The sequence below is a fragment of the Bombina bombina genome, chromosome 2 (assembly GCF_027579735.1).
Source record: "Bombina bombina isolate aBomBom1 chromosome 2, aBomBom1.pri, whole genome shotgun sequence".
NCBI classification, from domain to species: Eukaryota; Metazoa; Chordata; class Amphibia; order Anura; family Bombinatoridae; genus Bombina; species Bombina bombina.
The window spans coordinates 390709890-390727559 of NC_069500.1; the positions used below are offsets into that span (position 1 = coordinate 390709890).

General features: G+C 33.7%; 1 protein-coding gene across 1 annotated transcript in view; it reads left to right on the top strand.

The window, feature by feature from the left end:
* ADGRD1 (adhesion G protein-coupled receptor D1) overlaps positions 1-17670 on the top strand; it is a 1140767-nt gene that overhangs the window by 1087591 nt on the left and 35506 nt on the right. The window contains exons 23-24 of the mRNA XM_053701862.1: positions 6520-6646; positions 8051-8092. Coding sequence (XP_053557837.1) covers positions 6520-6646; positions 8051-8092 — 169 coding nt within the window. The remainder of the gene's footprint in view (positions 1-6519; positions 6647-8050; positions 8093-17670) is intronic.

Genomic DNA, 17670 nt, shown 5'->3' on the forward strand with positions numbered 1-17670 from the left:
AAAATAGTTTGATGAGTGTATGTTAAAGCACACCTTACATTTTTCTAGATTTGAACACTAAGAAACCATTAAAACTCCTTTTGTTCATTAACATCAATCACTTCCAATCATTTTACTTTATCTTTATCTTCTCACACATCCAAGTTATTACTGCTGTCTGTCGGTCCCTTTTCTCCTTATTGTATAATGTTTGTATATTACAAGAATTTGCAGGCAAAAGTCATGGTACATATATTCACATTTCTGTTACTTGATTCTTTATTTTGTATGTTTAAGTCTTGAAATTATTTTTGTTGAATTTTAAGATTTTTATTTGTCTTACTCTGTCTACAGCTCAATACAAAATAATATTGTCATGAAGAACCCATGTTTTTAGGTTCTGAGGGGTTACATTTTTTTCTGTGTTATTTTTATTTTATTTTTTTCAAATGCATATTTTCCTGTGTTTTGGCTTAAAAAAACAGACATCCTGTTGTAAATAGTTTTTTTAGTTTCACTAGAATGGACATACATCTAGACACCTGGTGTCCCTACCAAGACACAAACCTTAGGTCAATTAAAGTTGGAAAACTAGGATATCTTAAGACACGTTTTAATCACTTTTATGTTACAGAATGACCAAAAATAACAGACATGTCCTGTTTGGTATCAAAACAATTATAACTGAATGTGTACTGTGTATACATGACTAAAATTATAATGTATTATGTAAAATTAGGCAGAGCTTTTACTGGTTGATGGCCTGCCATAAAAAGGGGTGGCTACCCTCCTTGCTTATACCATGGAAGGGGCATGCCAGAAATCTGAACTCAGGAAAAAAAAAATATTTAATGGTGAATTTAACCAAATAATTTTGTCATTCTTCATGGCAACAGCACGTTTGACCATATTTCTACCATCTCCCTAGAGCAGAGGCTATTCTAGTACAGTCATAGGTTCTGCTACATTTTCTCTTTTTAAAAAAAAAAAATGTTTGGCTTTGTGTAATTGTGTTTCTTTCTTATGTGAATGCACTGTTCTTCTTTTGTTCATAATAAATGCCTTTGTCTAATATTTGAACCATGTTACTGAAAAGACTGGTAATAACAGTACAGTGTATTTTTTTTATTTTATTCATTTTTGCCAAATTGTGTTTTGAGATTTTTGAGATGTTAGTCTTAGGATTTCCAATATAATAATCTTAAGGCGGTGGCAGCAGAGATGGTTTAGTTAGTGTTTATGCATTTTTTTCTGGCTCTAGTACAGACAAGATAGTGCAACCACTGAATTACACTGCAGGCTTGCATGGAGTGGCTAGACTGTGACAAACTGGTTAAGGTGGAAAGGGTTGGTTAACCCTTCATGTGACACATTGGTGACTATTGCAGGATTGGTTAAACCCTGTACATCATGAACATTAACAAAAATACTCTTGGTAGGGCCCTCTACCCATCTCCTATAAATGCTACTTTGCATATAATAGCTATGTTTATAGCCCTGCAGAATCTGTTGGGACTATACAAATAACTGATAACAACAACAATTATAATAATAATATGCAAAGGGAGTGGATACATATTCTGCAATGTAACATATAAGTTATGTCTGTTTGACCTCTTCAGTTTTCATTTAAAAAAAAAAAAAAAAAAAAACCTTTATCTTCATATTCACAGAAATAAAAGTCCTTTATAATTGATTAAAGTCTATGGATGCAATCTTAATTTCAACAAATAGGCTTTTAAGATAAGTTTAAAAATGACAATTGCAAGAAATAACAAAAGGCTTATAGTTCTCAGTAAAATACCTTAGTCGGAGAAGCAAACCTTTATTTGAAGCAAACTCAGCCTTGATCGAGCTGATGAACAGATAAAAAAACTTCCGAACTCTCTGTGACATTCTCAACAATAAAACTGAAAAGATAATCTTTGATATATGATAAAAATATTTAACATAACAATTACACAATCTATATTTTGCAAATAATAACAGACATTCCAATTATCCAATATTTATCATTAATAGTTTATTTACTAAGGTAAGGAACAGTAATGTTTTGGGAGGTTTTGTGGGATACAGTGGAAATTTGTCATTAAAATAAATAGTTCAGTTGCAATATAAGGTTAGATGTTCTAACTAGAATTTTGAATAATGTTGAATTTGCATGCTTGTTTTGTTTCCTGCTCAAGAAATGTCACTAATAATCTTCAATAATCATGCTGTGTTTGTGGTGTGTGGGAGAGAAAAGTAGGCTGATTTGTGCTCTTGCTAAGATTTATAGACTCTGTGCAGTAACACAATGACATTTAGAAAAAAAATATGGGAAGTCAGACCTAGTCGTGTCCTGGCAGAGGCTGACGCAATCATCTTTCTATCTGTCCATTAGCATTGAGGCTCCAAGAAAGAGACAAGTCAGACTGCAGCAAAGAAGAGACATTATTTCTGGCTACAGTACAAAAGTGTAATCTCAGGGTACTTACCAGAGTTTCAAGTGGCTTTATGGGCCTGAGGAAAAATCACTGTGTTAAACTCCAAGAATATATTGAATAGATTTTTTTTCTAATTTAATTATGTATTTGCAGGTTACACAATGTAGTGACATTCCAAAACCAGAATGTTCAGCCAGGTTACTAATAGTCTGCATTTTGTCTTTAATTGTAATTTAGTTTTAAAAGACACAAAGCAAGAATGGGAATATTACTGTGGTGGCGTAGCATATTCATCGAGACAAGGGAGACAGAAGGTTCATAATTGATGATAATAATCACATCTCCTTCTATTATATTCATCTTTTTATTTTTTGGCAGTGTAGTCAATTTCTCCAATTACTTTTTTTTTTTTATTTGAATTTTGTATATACAAATGGAAATTTGCAAAGAATAACTGAGCTGGATAAGGTTTCATTTGTATTTTTTTTTAATAATTCAAAAAACTTTACAAAATAGTAATTAAAGACTATGGGGTGGCTTTATCAAGGAAGAAAGAAAAGTCCTCCAGCTAGTGAAAAAATCCAAAGACCTTTATTGTGCAAATAGGGTCCCCGAATGGCCCCTAATGCCCTGGTTTCTGCATGAGCCCTCAGGCTCGCCGGAACCAGCAGTTATGAAGCAGCGGTCTTAAGACTGATGCTCCTTAACTAATCTGCTGCCTCTGAGGCTGCGGACATCAATCCGCCTGATCCTATACGATCGGGTTGATTAACACCCCCTGCAATGCCGCAAATCTACAGGGGGCGGCATTGCACAAGCAGTTTACCAGAACTGCTTGTGCAATGTTAAATGCCTACAGCGTATCATGTCCGCCAGACATTGGTAAATCGGTCTCTATACGAGTGTTTTGTTTTGCTGTTTTATTTTTCATTGGTACATTTGCAACTTGTCACATAATTGCTAATGCAATTTAAGGGACTACTTAAAGGGACGCTGAACCCAAATTTTTTCTTTTGAAATTCTGATTGAGCATGCAATTTTAAGCAACTTTCTAATTTACTCTTATTATCAATTTTTATTCGTTCTCTTGCTATCATTATTTGAAAAAGAAGGCATCTAAGCTTTTTTTTGGTTTCAGTACTCTGGACAGCACTTTTTTATTGGTGGATGAATTTATCCACAAATCAACAAGGAAAGGGCCGGCATCTAAACTTACATTCTTGCATTTCAAATAAAGATACCAAGAGAATGAAGAAAATTTGATAATAGGAGTAAATTAGAAAGTTGCTTAAAATGTCATGCTTAATCTGAATCACGAAAGAAAATTTTTGGGTATAGTGTCCCTTTAAGAAAAACAATATTATTTTCCTTCTTAGATTGAAGGAAGTCTGTACTAATTTCTACTTGCCCAACCAATAAATCTCAGACTCATAAGTCATTAGAGATTTCCATATGAAAACATATATGTCTAGTGATTATTGTTTTTTTTTCTATAAGTACAGTGTAATATAAAAGTGAAGCTTAAATTCTGAATATGATATGACAGAAACATTTAAGAAAAAGGAACTTGCAGGGATTTTGCACAGCACTTTTCTTCACAATGCAAAAGTAAAATATGATTAATACATTCATTACCAATGATAATGAATGAATACTCTTTTGGTCATTTATTTAATTGCATATACGTTTAACAGTTTAGAAGAATGATTTAAAGGGATATGAAACTCACATTTTTTTCGTACATGATTCAGATAGAGCATGCCATTTTAAGCAACTTTCTAATTTACTCATATTATCAATTTTTATTTGTTCTCTTGCTATCTTTATTTGAAAAGCAGTAATCTAAGCTTAGGAGCCACCAATCAGCAAGTGCTATCCAGGCTTCTTAACCAAAAATGGGCCAGCTCCTAAGCTTATATGCATGCTTTTTCAAATAAAGATACCAGGAGACAAAGGAAAAAATGATAATAGAAGTAAATTAGAAAGTTGCTGAAAATGGAATGCTCTATCTGAATCATAAAAGAAAAAAATGTAGGTTTAGTATCCATTTAGTCTTTTTTTTTAAATTATTTATTTCAAAATTAAACCAGAGAATAGTTATATTTAATGTTTGAAGTGTGCATGAACAAAATCTTTTAATTAAAAAAACAAAACAATGTGAACAGATAAGATATACTGGTTGTTGAAATAGAAAAGTAAAAAAAAAGTCTGGAAAAGTGCTTGAAAATAGTTTCCTAATGGATTGGAATACGGCTGTTCAAAGCATTGGTGATGTTTGCTTGATGTAAGCCACTGAAAATCAAATGGTAAACAGGCTTTCTATTGGCTTTTAAATGGACTACAAAAATCTTGAATTTGAATAGTTCACAAAAACCTGCAAAGCACTTTGCATAGCCCCCCAAATAGGGGCTAGTTTCCATTGAGGTTGTAAAAGGGACACTGAACTCAAAGTTTTTTCTTTCCTGATTCAGATTCCTGATTTAGATAGAGCATGCAATTTCTTGTTTACTCCTATTATCAAATTTTCTTCATTCTTTTGTTATGTTTATTTGAAAAGCAAGAATGTAAGTTTAGATGCCAGCCCATTTTTGGTGAAAAAACTGGGCTGTCCTTGCTGATTGGACAGCACCAATATACTAGTGCTGTCCATGGTTCTGAAAAAACAATTTGCTGTCTCCTTAGCTTAGATGCCTTCTTCTTTTTCAAATAAAGATAGAAAGAGAACAAAGAAAAAAAAAAGATAATTGGAGTAAATTAGAAAATTGCTTAAAATTGCATGCTCTATCTGAATCATGAAAGAAAAAATGTGGGTTGTGTCCCTTAAAGTTTGGAAACTGGTGGTAACATAAAAAAATCTCCATAGACTTAAATGGAGATACATGTTTTTATCACCAGTTTCCACAATTTACCACCTCAAAGGAAAATAGGCATAGGTTTGGATAGTCCCATTGTCAAGAGAAAAGAATAAAGTGAATGAAGGGGAAAATAAAAGTAATAACTTAGCAGCCTGCATTATTTTTGACATTATAAACTTTCCCCTTAGTAACACTTATAATACATTGATGTTTATTCTCTTGTTTTATTTACTTTCCCATTGCCTCGATTATAACATGAATAATGAAAGCTGATGTAAGAAAAAACAAAATGTTTTAATAAATAGTTCAGGCTGTTGTTCAGTTGTGCAAATGTGCCATGCTGTCTGGCAGAAATACAAAAGCAGCATATCTTTATATGCAGAAAAAACAAATCTAACTTTATTGATGCATGACAATAATGCTTAGTATAGTTCAATGCAACTTAAGCAGACACTTTTTCTTGGTCAAATTGCAGAGCAGAGTGAATTGGTAAGAATATATTTTTTAGTATGCACAAATATTTCACCCATTAATGTTATTTTATAAAATATTGTTGTATTTTTTCCTTATCCTACTCCAAAGAAATTTTGTGTCTTTTAAAAAAAAAAAAAAAAAAATCAAGACACGCATAATGATTTCTGTTTTTATTATTTCCATGTTTTATTGACTCTTAAATATCTAAATAATTTATGTAATTGCATTGCTGAGTAAGGGAAGACAAACTGAATGTAGAAGCAGAAGAATAATGTACTTTGAACCATTAAAAAGAAGTATCACATTTTTCTTTCTGGAAATGGTTAAAAAAAATATCAGCTCTTTAAAATATAACTTTAAAATTGCATTATGTAGGCAGCTGCATCAATTTGTTTCAAAACCAGCTCTGCTCCTTCAGCCGCTGCCTACAAGGGGATGTACTGATGATCCTACCCAGATTGTATCTTCTAGCTATAAATGTCAACAGTGAATGAAAACAGTCATTGAAAGAGACACCGCCAATGGCATGTTTTTAACTGCACAATGCGTTTGATTTGGTGTGACTGTCAGTTTCATTGTATTGTCTGGAGATATTTTACTATGGCATTTCCTACCAATGTCCTCTTCGCTGTAGACATTGTCTGCATTTTTAATTTCTATCACTATATGTATGTAGCGCTATACTGTGCCATTTTATAGATGTAGTGCTAAAAGCAGCAACAAACCTTAATGGGGTGATTTTTTTAAATGAAACAATAGGTACTGTACACTTTTTTCCCCCTCAGATTAACGGCTAAGGCAGTTGCTGTGCTGTTACCAATCCTTGGAAGCTCCTGGATCTTCGGAGTTCTTGCAGTCAATGAGCAAGCAATAATATTTCAATACATGTTTGCTGTATTCAACTCTTTACAAGTGAGTGAAATATCCTAGTGCTAACCTGTGTTCTGACATATATTTCTGCATATTTTTAACAGTCATTTGTAAAATTAAAGGTATTTTTTGTGTCAAGTAAAAGAGATGGTGTCTTGAAATGTTTTGCATTTTTTGTTTCATGGAACATGCACATCTCTGTCCTGAATAAACCAACATCTTGTAGTCACTGGTGTATACCTCTTTACCAGTGCCGCTTTTGGAGTTTTCCTTATGAGTCAGTTAGCATTATTAGTAGGAATACACAACTGGCATTTTACTTTATAGTTTTCTTTTCTTGGGCTCCTTGGTTTAAACTTGCCACATTTCTATAAGGGCATACTTAAGTAGGCTCAGATATGTGCATGTGTTTTGAGCACTATGTATCAGCAGAGGGTGTAGCAATGTTATACAAGCAACCTGTAGAGGATTCTTTAAAGTGCAGTAGCTTCAACCACTCTGTGGCAAAACTATTTGGAAAACTAAGTTATTGTACAAGGCATTTGTATAATAAAAAGTGCTGTTTAATAAAGAAGACTGTTTAAACACAAATTGAGAGTTCATATGTCTTTGAGTAGAGACATCCAGACAGTTCGTCAAAGTAGAATGTGAAGAGCGGTGGGTGCTTCCTGCTTTCTCTCACCACTGCCTAATGCAGCCATCCTCTGTAGATTGCTTGTGTAACATCGCTGCCACATAGACTTCTGCACACTTCCAAAGCCTCTTCAGTATGTCCTCACGAAAAGGGGGCAAGATTCATGAAGGAGACACAGAGAAATGCTTACATTGTTTTAGCATTGTATGCTTTTTCTGAATAATTTAAATTTAACATTGACATTGATGGCCCGTTAATTTTTTTTGTAGACAAGACATGTTTTAAACAGATCTAAATGCTGCTCCTTTATATGCGTGCCAACAATGTTTTTAATTGAAGGCTCGTTTATGGTGTTATGAATATTTATCTTCTCTGTAAATATCTTCCCTTTGGTCCTTTTGAAAAATCTGTAGGCATTACCATATCTAGTGCTTATCACTGCCATCCAAATGGCTTCAGTCTAGTAAGATTTTGGGAAGACATTTTCTGTTTGGGGAAACATGATGTTTGGACATAAAATAAAAGTACAACAAAAATGTTGAAGGTATCTGATTCTAAAGTTTTGAAACACAGATTACACATACGACTGTGTTACTGACTGATGATATTATAGCCTTTACAAATCATGTTGATATGATACATTTAAAGTAAACTATCATTGTATTGTGCAGTAAAGGATTTCCATTTCTAGTGTGCAGAGAAGATATAAACATAATACTGTATAAACAAAAATAAATAAGACTTTAATTCTATTACAATAGTGTGCATATTAAAAGTCCATATTTTAATGCGTGTTTTTTCTTTTGCTTTAGGGATTTTTTATCTTTCTCTTCCACTGCCTCCTGAATTCTGAGGTAAGTGCCCTGGAGATAATGCTTCATATGGATTTTTGTATCTTCTTCCAAATTGCCAAATATATTTTCCACATTTCCACACATTTATTCATTTGGGGTTGATTTGTTGTCATATGCTTTGGTCATGGGTATTAACCTTAGTTTTTTATGATTCTGGATTCCTATTAATTTGTTAGGAATCATTATTTTTGGTATGTTTTCCCTATCTCACAAAAAGATGTTTTAGGCTTATGTGCCACTCTGCAAGTGAAAGGATCAAGAAAAGGTTTCTTAAAGATAGGTGAAACTAGTGTATGGTTAAGGAATGAGGGGAATGTATCATTATTAAAGGAGAGATTGAATATTCATGTAAACATTATTGTAATAGGAGATAAAAGAAAGCTTAGCAGTGGCAAAAGAATAGTATCAAGGAGATGGTGGTAAGATTGAAGGATGATTAGAGGTCAGATAAACTCACTGTAGCAAATGCTAAGAACCTGAATGTGTGGTATGAGGCTCTCAAATCAAGCTTTCTTGCCCTGGACCTGGGTCAGTGTTTGATTATTTTAAACCTTTACAGGTTTGTTATTTTTGCTGTGGAATTTTATTTAAATTTTGCCCTTTCTTTCAATATAGCCATAATTTTTTATTCTAACAATTTTTAATTCTTATTATGACCTGTGCCCATGCCTATAATGCCTTCAGAACTTTGCTGAACTCATTATACAATACAGTACCATAGAGTCAGCACCTTAGGACGACACAAGCTTCTTTATTCATATCCAAAGAAAAAAGAATGACGTTTCTATCTGTTCGTGTATGGTATAAATCAGCTTCCAAGATTCCACCCACTTTCTTAATATACTTGTATAGATGGTAGAAAACTGTCACTCACTTAACTTGCTGCAGTCGCCAGAGGAAAGCCGTCACTTCACTGGCTTAGCATGTACACAACACCTGGAAGACGCCAGTGCATGAGCACGCATAACATAAAAGAGGAAATATCCAGAGACCGAGAGCATGCAAGCATAATCATTACAAATGGCAACAATCTTGACTCTGATAGAGGTGTTGATAAAACTTCACACCATTCTGGTGCTTTTCAAAGATAGCCTGGAGGGGGGTCAATTGGTCAAGATATGCTCTAGGCTATACACGCCCATCAATATGCGCAAGCCACTAAGATCTCACTAAAATCAATACACCCTCTCCAGGTTATGTAGCGCAGTTCACAATTGATACAAAACATATAGGAAACTTTAAACAATTTACTAATTATATGCAAATAGCCCTAAGTTAAAAACTATACATATCTTACAAAGTAGCAAGATTTCTTTCAGTGTGTACCATGTAACAGCATATACTCACACAAATGGCAAATAAACCTTAACTTTTGAAACACGTCAGATGATGTAGTTGCTTGTTCCTCTAGCACCTACACTCCTCTATCTTGTCCGGTGAAATTGTAAGTTTTAACCTAACTGCAAATAAATGTGAAGTTTTTTCAACACCACTATCAGAGTCAAGATTGTTGCCATTTGTAATGATTATGCTTGCATGCTTTCGTTCTCTGGATATTTCTTCTTTTACACTTTCTTAATAGTAGAATCCAAGAAGTCAAATGACTCCATACTATATCCCATTTTAAATTTAAAATGTGCAGACATGTTATTCAAATCATCCACAAATCTTTGCAATGACCCCAATGAGCCCCAAAATATCATCTATGTAGTGCCAACATGTGACACTACATTGTAAAAACAATCCATGTGCAAACACAAATTTCTCTTTGAGTATATATATATGTATGATTATATTGGCATATGTGGGGGCCATATTAGAGCCCATTGCAGTACCTTGTTTTTGTATATTGTAGTAATCCTGGAAAATATATTGTTACAATTCAAAACTAATTCTAATAACTGTAAAATAAATTTCGACCTGCTGTTTATGGAACTTGTTGATGTCACATACCATTCTGCCCCCCAAGCCACTATTATGGGTAATATGTATATAAGCTTACTATGACCAAGCTAAATAGTAAGGATTTTCCACTATCTAAAATTAAAATACCTAACTTTATTACAAAGTTACCCATATTCTTAATATACCAAAATAAATTCTCAAATGGTCTAAGAATCCTAGCTAGATATACTGACACATTAGTAAGTAAATAACCCATCCTGGCTACTATCGGACAAAACGGAAGGGGTTTTACACTCTTTTTGGGAATTTTGGTAAGTGTGTAGAAAAATGGAATTCTATATTCCTTAGGTATTAGAAACTTAAATGTTACTGTTAGAGAGTTGTTTCACTATTTTATCAATAAAATACTATTTATCTAAGACAAAAGTAGCACCACCCTTGTCCGCAGGTTTTAATATAATAGATACAGTATATAACCTTTTATAGGATTTTAAAGCTTCATAATCTTTGCAAGTAAAGTTTATCCAAAGGGGTATGGGTTATATTACATTCAAATGTAACCCTCAATTTTTCTACATCTCTTTCCACCAGCTAAATACATGTATCTATACTTGCATTTTGAATAGATGGTGTAAAATTGCTCTTATTCTGCAAAACCCTAACTTTTTAAATGTAAAACATTTGGTTGTGTAATACACATATGTCTAATTTTCTCTGTATGCTGCTGTGAAAAGAAAACCTGTCTTCTTTGTCAGTGGACCATTCACATTCAACATTGCTGGGGGGTTTAAAGTCTTTTCTGGCATATTTGAAGAATTCAAATAAAAAAAAACACAGGCAAAAAATTATCCATGATCAAGATTTTCTGGTCAGCACAATCACAAATGATAAAGTAGTGTAGGAGAACTGTAGTTTTAGTCTGGCTGGAATGTAAATTGCAGATCTAGATGTGGTTATACACAAATTATATTGATTAAATCAATGACAGCATTAAAATAGATGAATGTCACATAAGGGCATATTCACTATAAAAAATATTAAATCGTTCTAGCATAAATGATGAACATAAATAAAGTTGATACCACAAATGTCTTATGATTTTTAAAAGGGATGTTTTTAAAAGGGATGACTTCTTTTTAACTTAATTTTTAATTAGAATGCAGATATTAGAGAAATATATCCAATCACAATTATTATCCAAGCACTTTTACAAATGATCAAATAGGTATTACATGACTAATTTCCCACCAGATTATAACTTTACCCTATAACGCAAAAGATGTCCTTGACTTACCAATGTAAATGATTACTTTTATAAAATAAGCAGCTAATATTAACAATTCCATATTAAATTAAATCAAATTGTTGTTGTCTAAGAACTATACTAGCCATAATTGAACATTGCATTATGTTTCTGGTTTATGCAACTAGAATCTTTCCTCACCTCAGTCATTCGGCAGAGACTAGCCATGAAAGTGGAAAAACTCAAAACTAGCCCCTAGCTGCCTCAGCAAGTGTTTGCATATCATTAACATTTGTAGGTGTCAGTGGAGTATGTGGAAATATCACTGCTTTTTACAGGTATTTTTTTATGTTTTCTTATTATACGCTTTCTATTTTTACAGCAGATTTATGATATTTACATAAATGCACAGTTCAGTATAATGCAAAATAATGGATAATTACAATACTCCAGGGAAATAATATAGATTTAATTGAAAATTTAACACGCTATATTTTGTTTTGTATATCAGAAAATATTTTCCTGTTATTCATAGATATATATATTTAGTGTAGTTTTCCTTTTGTTCAGTCTTAACCTTGAAAAAAATCATAGTATAGAAATATATTATAGCTGTATGGTATTGCTTACGTTTTCCATGCTATTCTATTATTATATGATTATAAAAATGACTATTTGTAATTCCTTACTAAATGCATACGGCTAGATTACGAGTTTTGCGGTAAGGTAAACAAACAACGTTAACAGGTCCTAACGCTGCTTTTTTACACCCGCTGCTATTACGAGTCTTGCAGGTATAGGTGTCCCGCACACTTTGTTGGCCTTACGGCAAACCGACTTACGTAAAGTTTGTAAAGCCTTTTTTCTATGGGACCTCCATAGCGCTGGTATTACGGGTTTGTCCTGGGAGGCCAAAAAGTGAGCGGTGCGGAGCATCCTCTTCAAACGATGTCTTCTTCGGAATGAATATCTCTTTAAGTGACGTCATCCAAGATGGCGTCCCTTAGATTCCGATTGGCTGATAGAATTCTATAAGCCAATCGGAATTAAGGTAGAAAAAATCCTATTGGCTGATCGGAATTCTAAGGGACGCCATATTGGATGACTTCACCTAGAGAGATATTCATTCCGAAGAAAACGTCGTTTGAAGAGGATGCTCCGTGCCGGATGTCTTGAAAATGGAGCCACTCCGCGTTGGAAGGATGAAGATAGAAGATGCCGTCTGGATGAAGACTTCTGTCCGTCTGGAGGACCACTTCTGCACGTCTGGAGGATCACTTCTGCCGGCATCGTTGAGGACATCTTGCCGCTTGGATGAAGACTTCTCCTGGTAAATGAATATTCGGGGTTAGTGTTAGGATTTTTTAAGGGTGTATTGGGTGGGTTTATTTTTTAGGTTTTTTAGGTTTTTATTTTGATAGGGCTCTTAGATTAGGTGTAATTAGTTTAAAGATCTGTAATTTGTTTTTTATTTTCTGTAATTTAGTGGGGTTTTTTTTGTGATTTAGATAATTTAATTTATTTAATTGTATTTAATTTAGGGAATTAATTTAATTATAGTGTAGTGTTAGGTGTTATTGTAACTTAGGTTAAGTTTTATTTTACAGGTAAATTTGTATTTATTTTAGCTAGGTAGTTATTAAATAGTTAATAACTATTTAATAACTATTCTACCTAGTTAAAATAAATACAAACTTGCCTGTAAAATAAAAATAAACCCTAAGCTAGCTACAATGTAACTATTAGTTATATTGTAGCTAGCTTAGGGTTTATTTTACAGGTAAGTATTTAGTTTTAAATAGGAATAATTTAGTTAATGTTAGTAATTTTATTTAGATATATTTAAAATATATTTAAGTTAGGGGGTGTTAGGGTTAGGTTTAGACTTAGATTTAGGGGTTAATAAATATAATATAGTGGCAGCGACGTTGGGGGCGGCAGAATTTAGGTAGGTTGCGGCGACATTGGGGGCAGGAGATTAGGGGTTAATAAATATAATGTAAGTGTCGGCGATGTTGGGGGCGGACAGATTAGGGGTTAATAAGTATAATGTAGGTGGCGGCGATGTCGGGGGCGGCAGATTAGGGGTTAATAAGTGTAAGATTAGGGGTGTTTAGACTCGGGGTTCATGTTAGGGTGTTAGGTGTAAACAAAAAATGTGTTTCCCCATAGGAATCAATGGGGCTGTGTTACTGAGTTTTACACTGCTTTTTTGCAGGTGTTAGACTTTTTCTCAGATCTCCCCATTGATGTCTATGGGGAAATCGTGCACGAGCACGCATGACCAGCTCACCACTGATTTAAGCAGCGCTGGTATTGGAGTGCGGTATGGAGATCAATTTCGCTCTACGCTCACTTCTTGCCTTTTAACGCAGTGTTTGTAAGAACCAGTAATACCAGAGCTGCAGGAAAGTGAGCATTGAGAAAAAACTGCATGGTAGCACCGCATAGCTCATAACGCAAGACTCGTAATCTAGCCGATAATTAGTACAAGTTTGCTATATCTGCAGACTAGCCAGACATGGAATTGAGCAAATTTGAGAAATCAGGTTTTTTTTTCATCTTGCAGCTATAAAGATCTGTTATTTTCTCATTCATTAGATCACTGTTGTCTTTTTTTTTAATTAAAGATCAATATATTGGTATTTTTTAGTTCAGCCAATCTGCACAGCACCCCAATATATTATCTATATTCTCTCTGTAAATTGCCCTACATTAAAGTTAATTTAAATAAGTTAAAATAAATAAATTCAAATTTAAAACTTGGTCTTTGGGCTGAGGGTCAGAAAAAAACATCCTGGCACTAGGTAAATAAACTGTCCATACGCATAATGTTCTTTCCTGCAAAACTAAAGTTGAGGATTTTCATTTTAAATAAACTGAGCTGGAGTTTTGGATTCATCACATATCACATTGTTATCAGTATGGGTGATCAAAATATTAAAGAGGTTTAGACTTAAAAAAGCTTGTAAACCCCCCCCCCCCAAAAAAAAAAAAACAATTAAAAATAAATAATATAGTGTACACCAAATGGTTAAGCTGCTTAAAGAAAATGTTATGGTGTACACCATTTCTTAATGTAAATTGGTACATTGTTGCATGTCACTTTAAAAGTTAATAATTCTGAGGTGAATATGCAAGAGAAATATATGATTAAAAAATGTCATAAATGTATCTGACTTTTAAAAACTATTTCCCAATTAACATATCTTTCAGTGTTTTTTTTTTTTTTTAATTCTCTAGAATATGTGTAAAAATATAAAACTTATGGACAAGTTAAAGGAAATGTAATTGTATTGTTGTTGGTTTAGTTAACCCACTACTAAATTGTGGGCACCATATTTATGGACTCTACCATTCTTTATCCTCAGGTATTTAGTACTATATGTTATTATCTGCCATTAGCATCCACAACTGAGAAATTCCTGTGTGTGGAAGCCCAGAAAACATTGTCTTATACTGAGAGATAATTTACTTCTAGGTTTTAAAAATGATGTTGTTACTTTGTCTATATAAAGCAATTATTGCCTTCTCTACACGGTCCAACAAATTAACAATCTTCAGAAATCTTCAGCCCAAAAGCAACAGTTGTGTAGGCCTATATTAATAATAGCTAGGCTTCTTTACCAGAGTTTGTCTGTAACCCCACTAACTATGATTCTAGCCTCCATTTTGTTTATTTTTAGCCCTCCAATCTCCTTTCCACTAAATGGGTGTTCCAGGATTTGCAGTCTGTTTTCAGATATTAAGGCAGATTGTATTTATGTTTTAAAAGCTTTGCAACCTTTTCTCAGTTAAATTCTAAAGGTATTTGTATTATTAAATTCAATTCTAAGCTTTTCAAATAGAAAAAAAATGTAGACCATTGGCTGATAACGTTGATAGGTTACAGGTTTTTAAAAAAATATCCAATCAGGGATACATTACCTTATGATCCATTAGATTTTTGGATGTTTCCTACCAATGGACAAATCAGTCATATGTTTGTTTTTTACCTATCTAAAACATAGAAGTTTACATCAAGTTTTTCTTTTTTTCTTTGTGTATTCATTTTCTGCTTTACTTTACATTACTGCTGCCCATCTTCCTGTGGTAGAAAACAGAAAGATATAATAAAAAGCTAAAAGTATTTTGGGTTTGTGTCTAACTGCAGGTGAATGTTGCCCAAAGTATGTACCTTAGCCAAATCTGGACCACTAAGGTTTTTGTATGGCCTGCATTAATACTTAATAATAAAATAAAAAAAATGTGTATTTGTACACTTTTTTTGTAAATGTGATCAAGTTATTAAGTTAAATTAATATCTTTAATAGTAATTGATGTGACTGATTTCATGTGCCATAATTAACAAAAACATGATTATAATATTTTTTTGCTTTGAAACATTGTTTTAGCATAAGTGTGAGTATAATGTAATGCAGCATGTGGCTGTCTATATTACAAAGTTTGGCGCCACTGCTTTTGGACCTTAGAAATAAACTGCAAATCACTAGGGCTATAATCTGTAAGGATTTACGTTTGGTGTCTTTGTTACATTTATACCACTAAAAGATACTCTGGAAATGTCATCTCAACAATATGTAGAACATAACAAACCTATGTGAAAGAAAACGTTTTAATACTATTCAACCATTCTTCATCTTATCTGGTGAAGTATCTGGCTTTTATAAGATGCATTAAGCATGGAGATTCAATTTTCTATTCAATAAAGGTTAGTTTTTATTTTTTCCATCCAATAACAAATGGGTAAATGAAAGGTCATTATCGCAAGTGTGAGGATTAAAGGTGTCACATCTTGTAATAGTGTTTGGTGCATCATTTTCATTGGGTAGATGGACCACTTACTTACTATACCTAGTATAGCAAAATGCCCATGGGCAAGTTCTGTTGCTGTTTGTTTAACCCCTTAATGACCACAGCACTTTTCCATTTTCTGTCCGTTTGGGACCAAGGCTATTTTTACATTTTTGCGGTGTTTGTGTTTAGCTGTAATTTTCCTCTTGCTCATTTACTGTACCCACACATATTATATACCGTTTTTCTCGCCATTAAATGGACTTTCCAGAGATACCATTATTTTCATCATATCTTATAATTTATTGTAAAAAAAATTATAAAATATGAGAAAAAAATGGAAAAAAAACACTTTTTCTAACTTTGACCCCCAAAATCTGTTACACATCTACAACCACCAAAAAACACCCATGCTAAATAGTTTCTAAATTTTGTCCTGAGTTTAGAAATACCCAATGTCTACATGTTCTTTGCTTTTTTGCAAGTTATAGGGCCATAAATACAAGTAGCACTTTGCTATTTCCAAACCATTTTATTCAAGATTAGCGCTAGTTACATTGGGACACTGATATCTTTCAGGAATCCCTGAATATCCCTTGACATGTATATATTTTTTTTTAGAAGACATCCCAAAGTATTGATCTAGGCCAATTTTGGTATATTTCATGCCGCCATTTCACCGCCAAATGCGATCAAATACAAAAAATCGTTCACTTTTTCACAAACTTTCGGTTTCTCACTGAAATTATTTACAAACAGCTTGTGCAATTATGGCATAAATGGTTGTAAATTTTTCTCTGGGATCCCCATTGTTCAGAAATAGCAGACATATATGGCTTTGGCATTGCTTTTTGGTAAATAGAAGGCCGCTAAATGCCGCTGTGCACCACACGTGTATTATGCCCAGCAGTGCAGGGGTTAATTAGGGAGCTTGTAGGGAGCTTGTAGGGTTAATTTTAGCTTTAGTGTAGTGTAGCAGACAACCCAAAGTATTGATCTAGGCCCATTTTGGTATATTGCATGCCACCATTTCACCGCCAAATGCGATCAAATAAAAAAAAAAGTTCCCTTTTTCACAAACTTTTTGTTTCTCACTGAAATTATTTACAAACAGCTTGTGCAATTATGGCATAAATGGTTGTAAATTTTTCTCTGTTATCCCCTTTGTTCAGAAATAGCAGACACATATGGCTTTGGCGTTGCTTTTTGGTACTTAGGCCGCTAAATGCGCATCACGCGTATTATGGCTAGCAGTGAAGGGGTTAATTAGGTAGCTTGTAGGGAGCTTGCAGGGTTAATTTTAGCTTTAGTGTAGAGCTTAGCCTCCCACCTGAAACATCAGACCCCCTGATCCCTCCCAAACAGCTCTCTTCCCTCCCCCACCCCACAATTGTCCCCGCCATCTTAAGTACTGGCAGAAACTCTGCCAGTACTAAAATAAAAGCTATATTTGGGCTTTTTTTTTTAAGAAAAGGCATATTTACATATGCTGCTCTGTAGGACCCCCCTTTAGCCCCCAACCTGACTGATCCCCCACCAAACAGCTCTCTAACTCTCCCCCTCTGCCTTAATGGCCGCCATCTTGGGTACTGGCAGCTGTCTGCCAGTACCCAGTTTAGAATAAAATGACTGATAT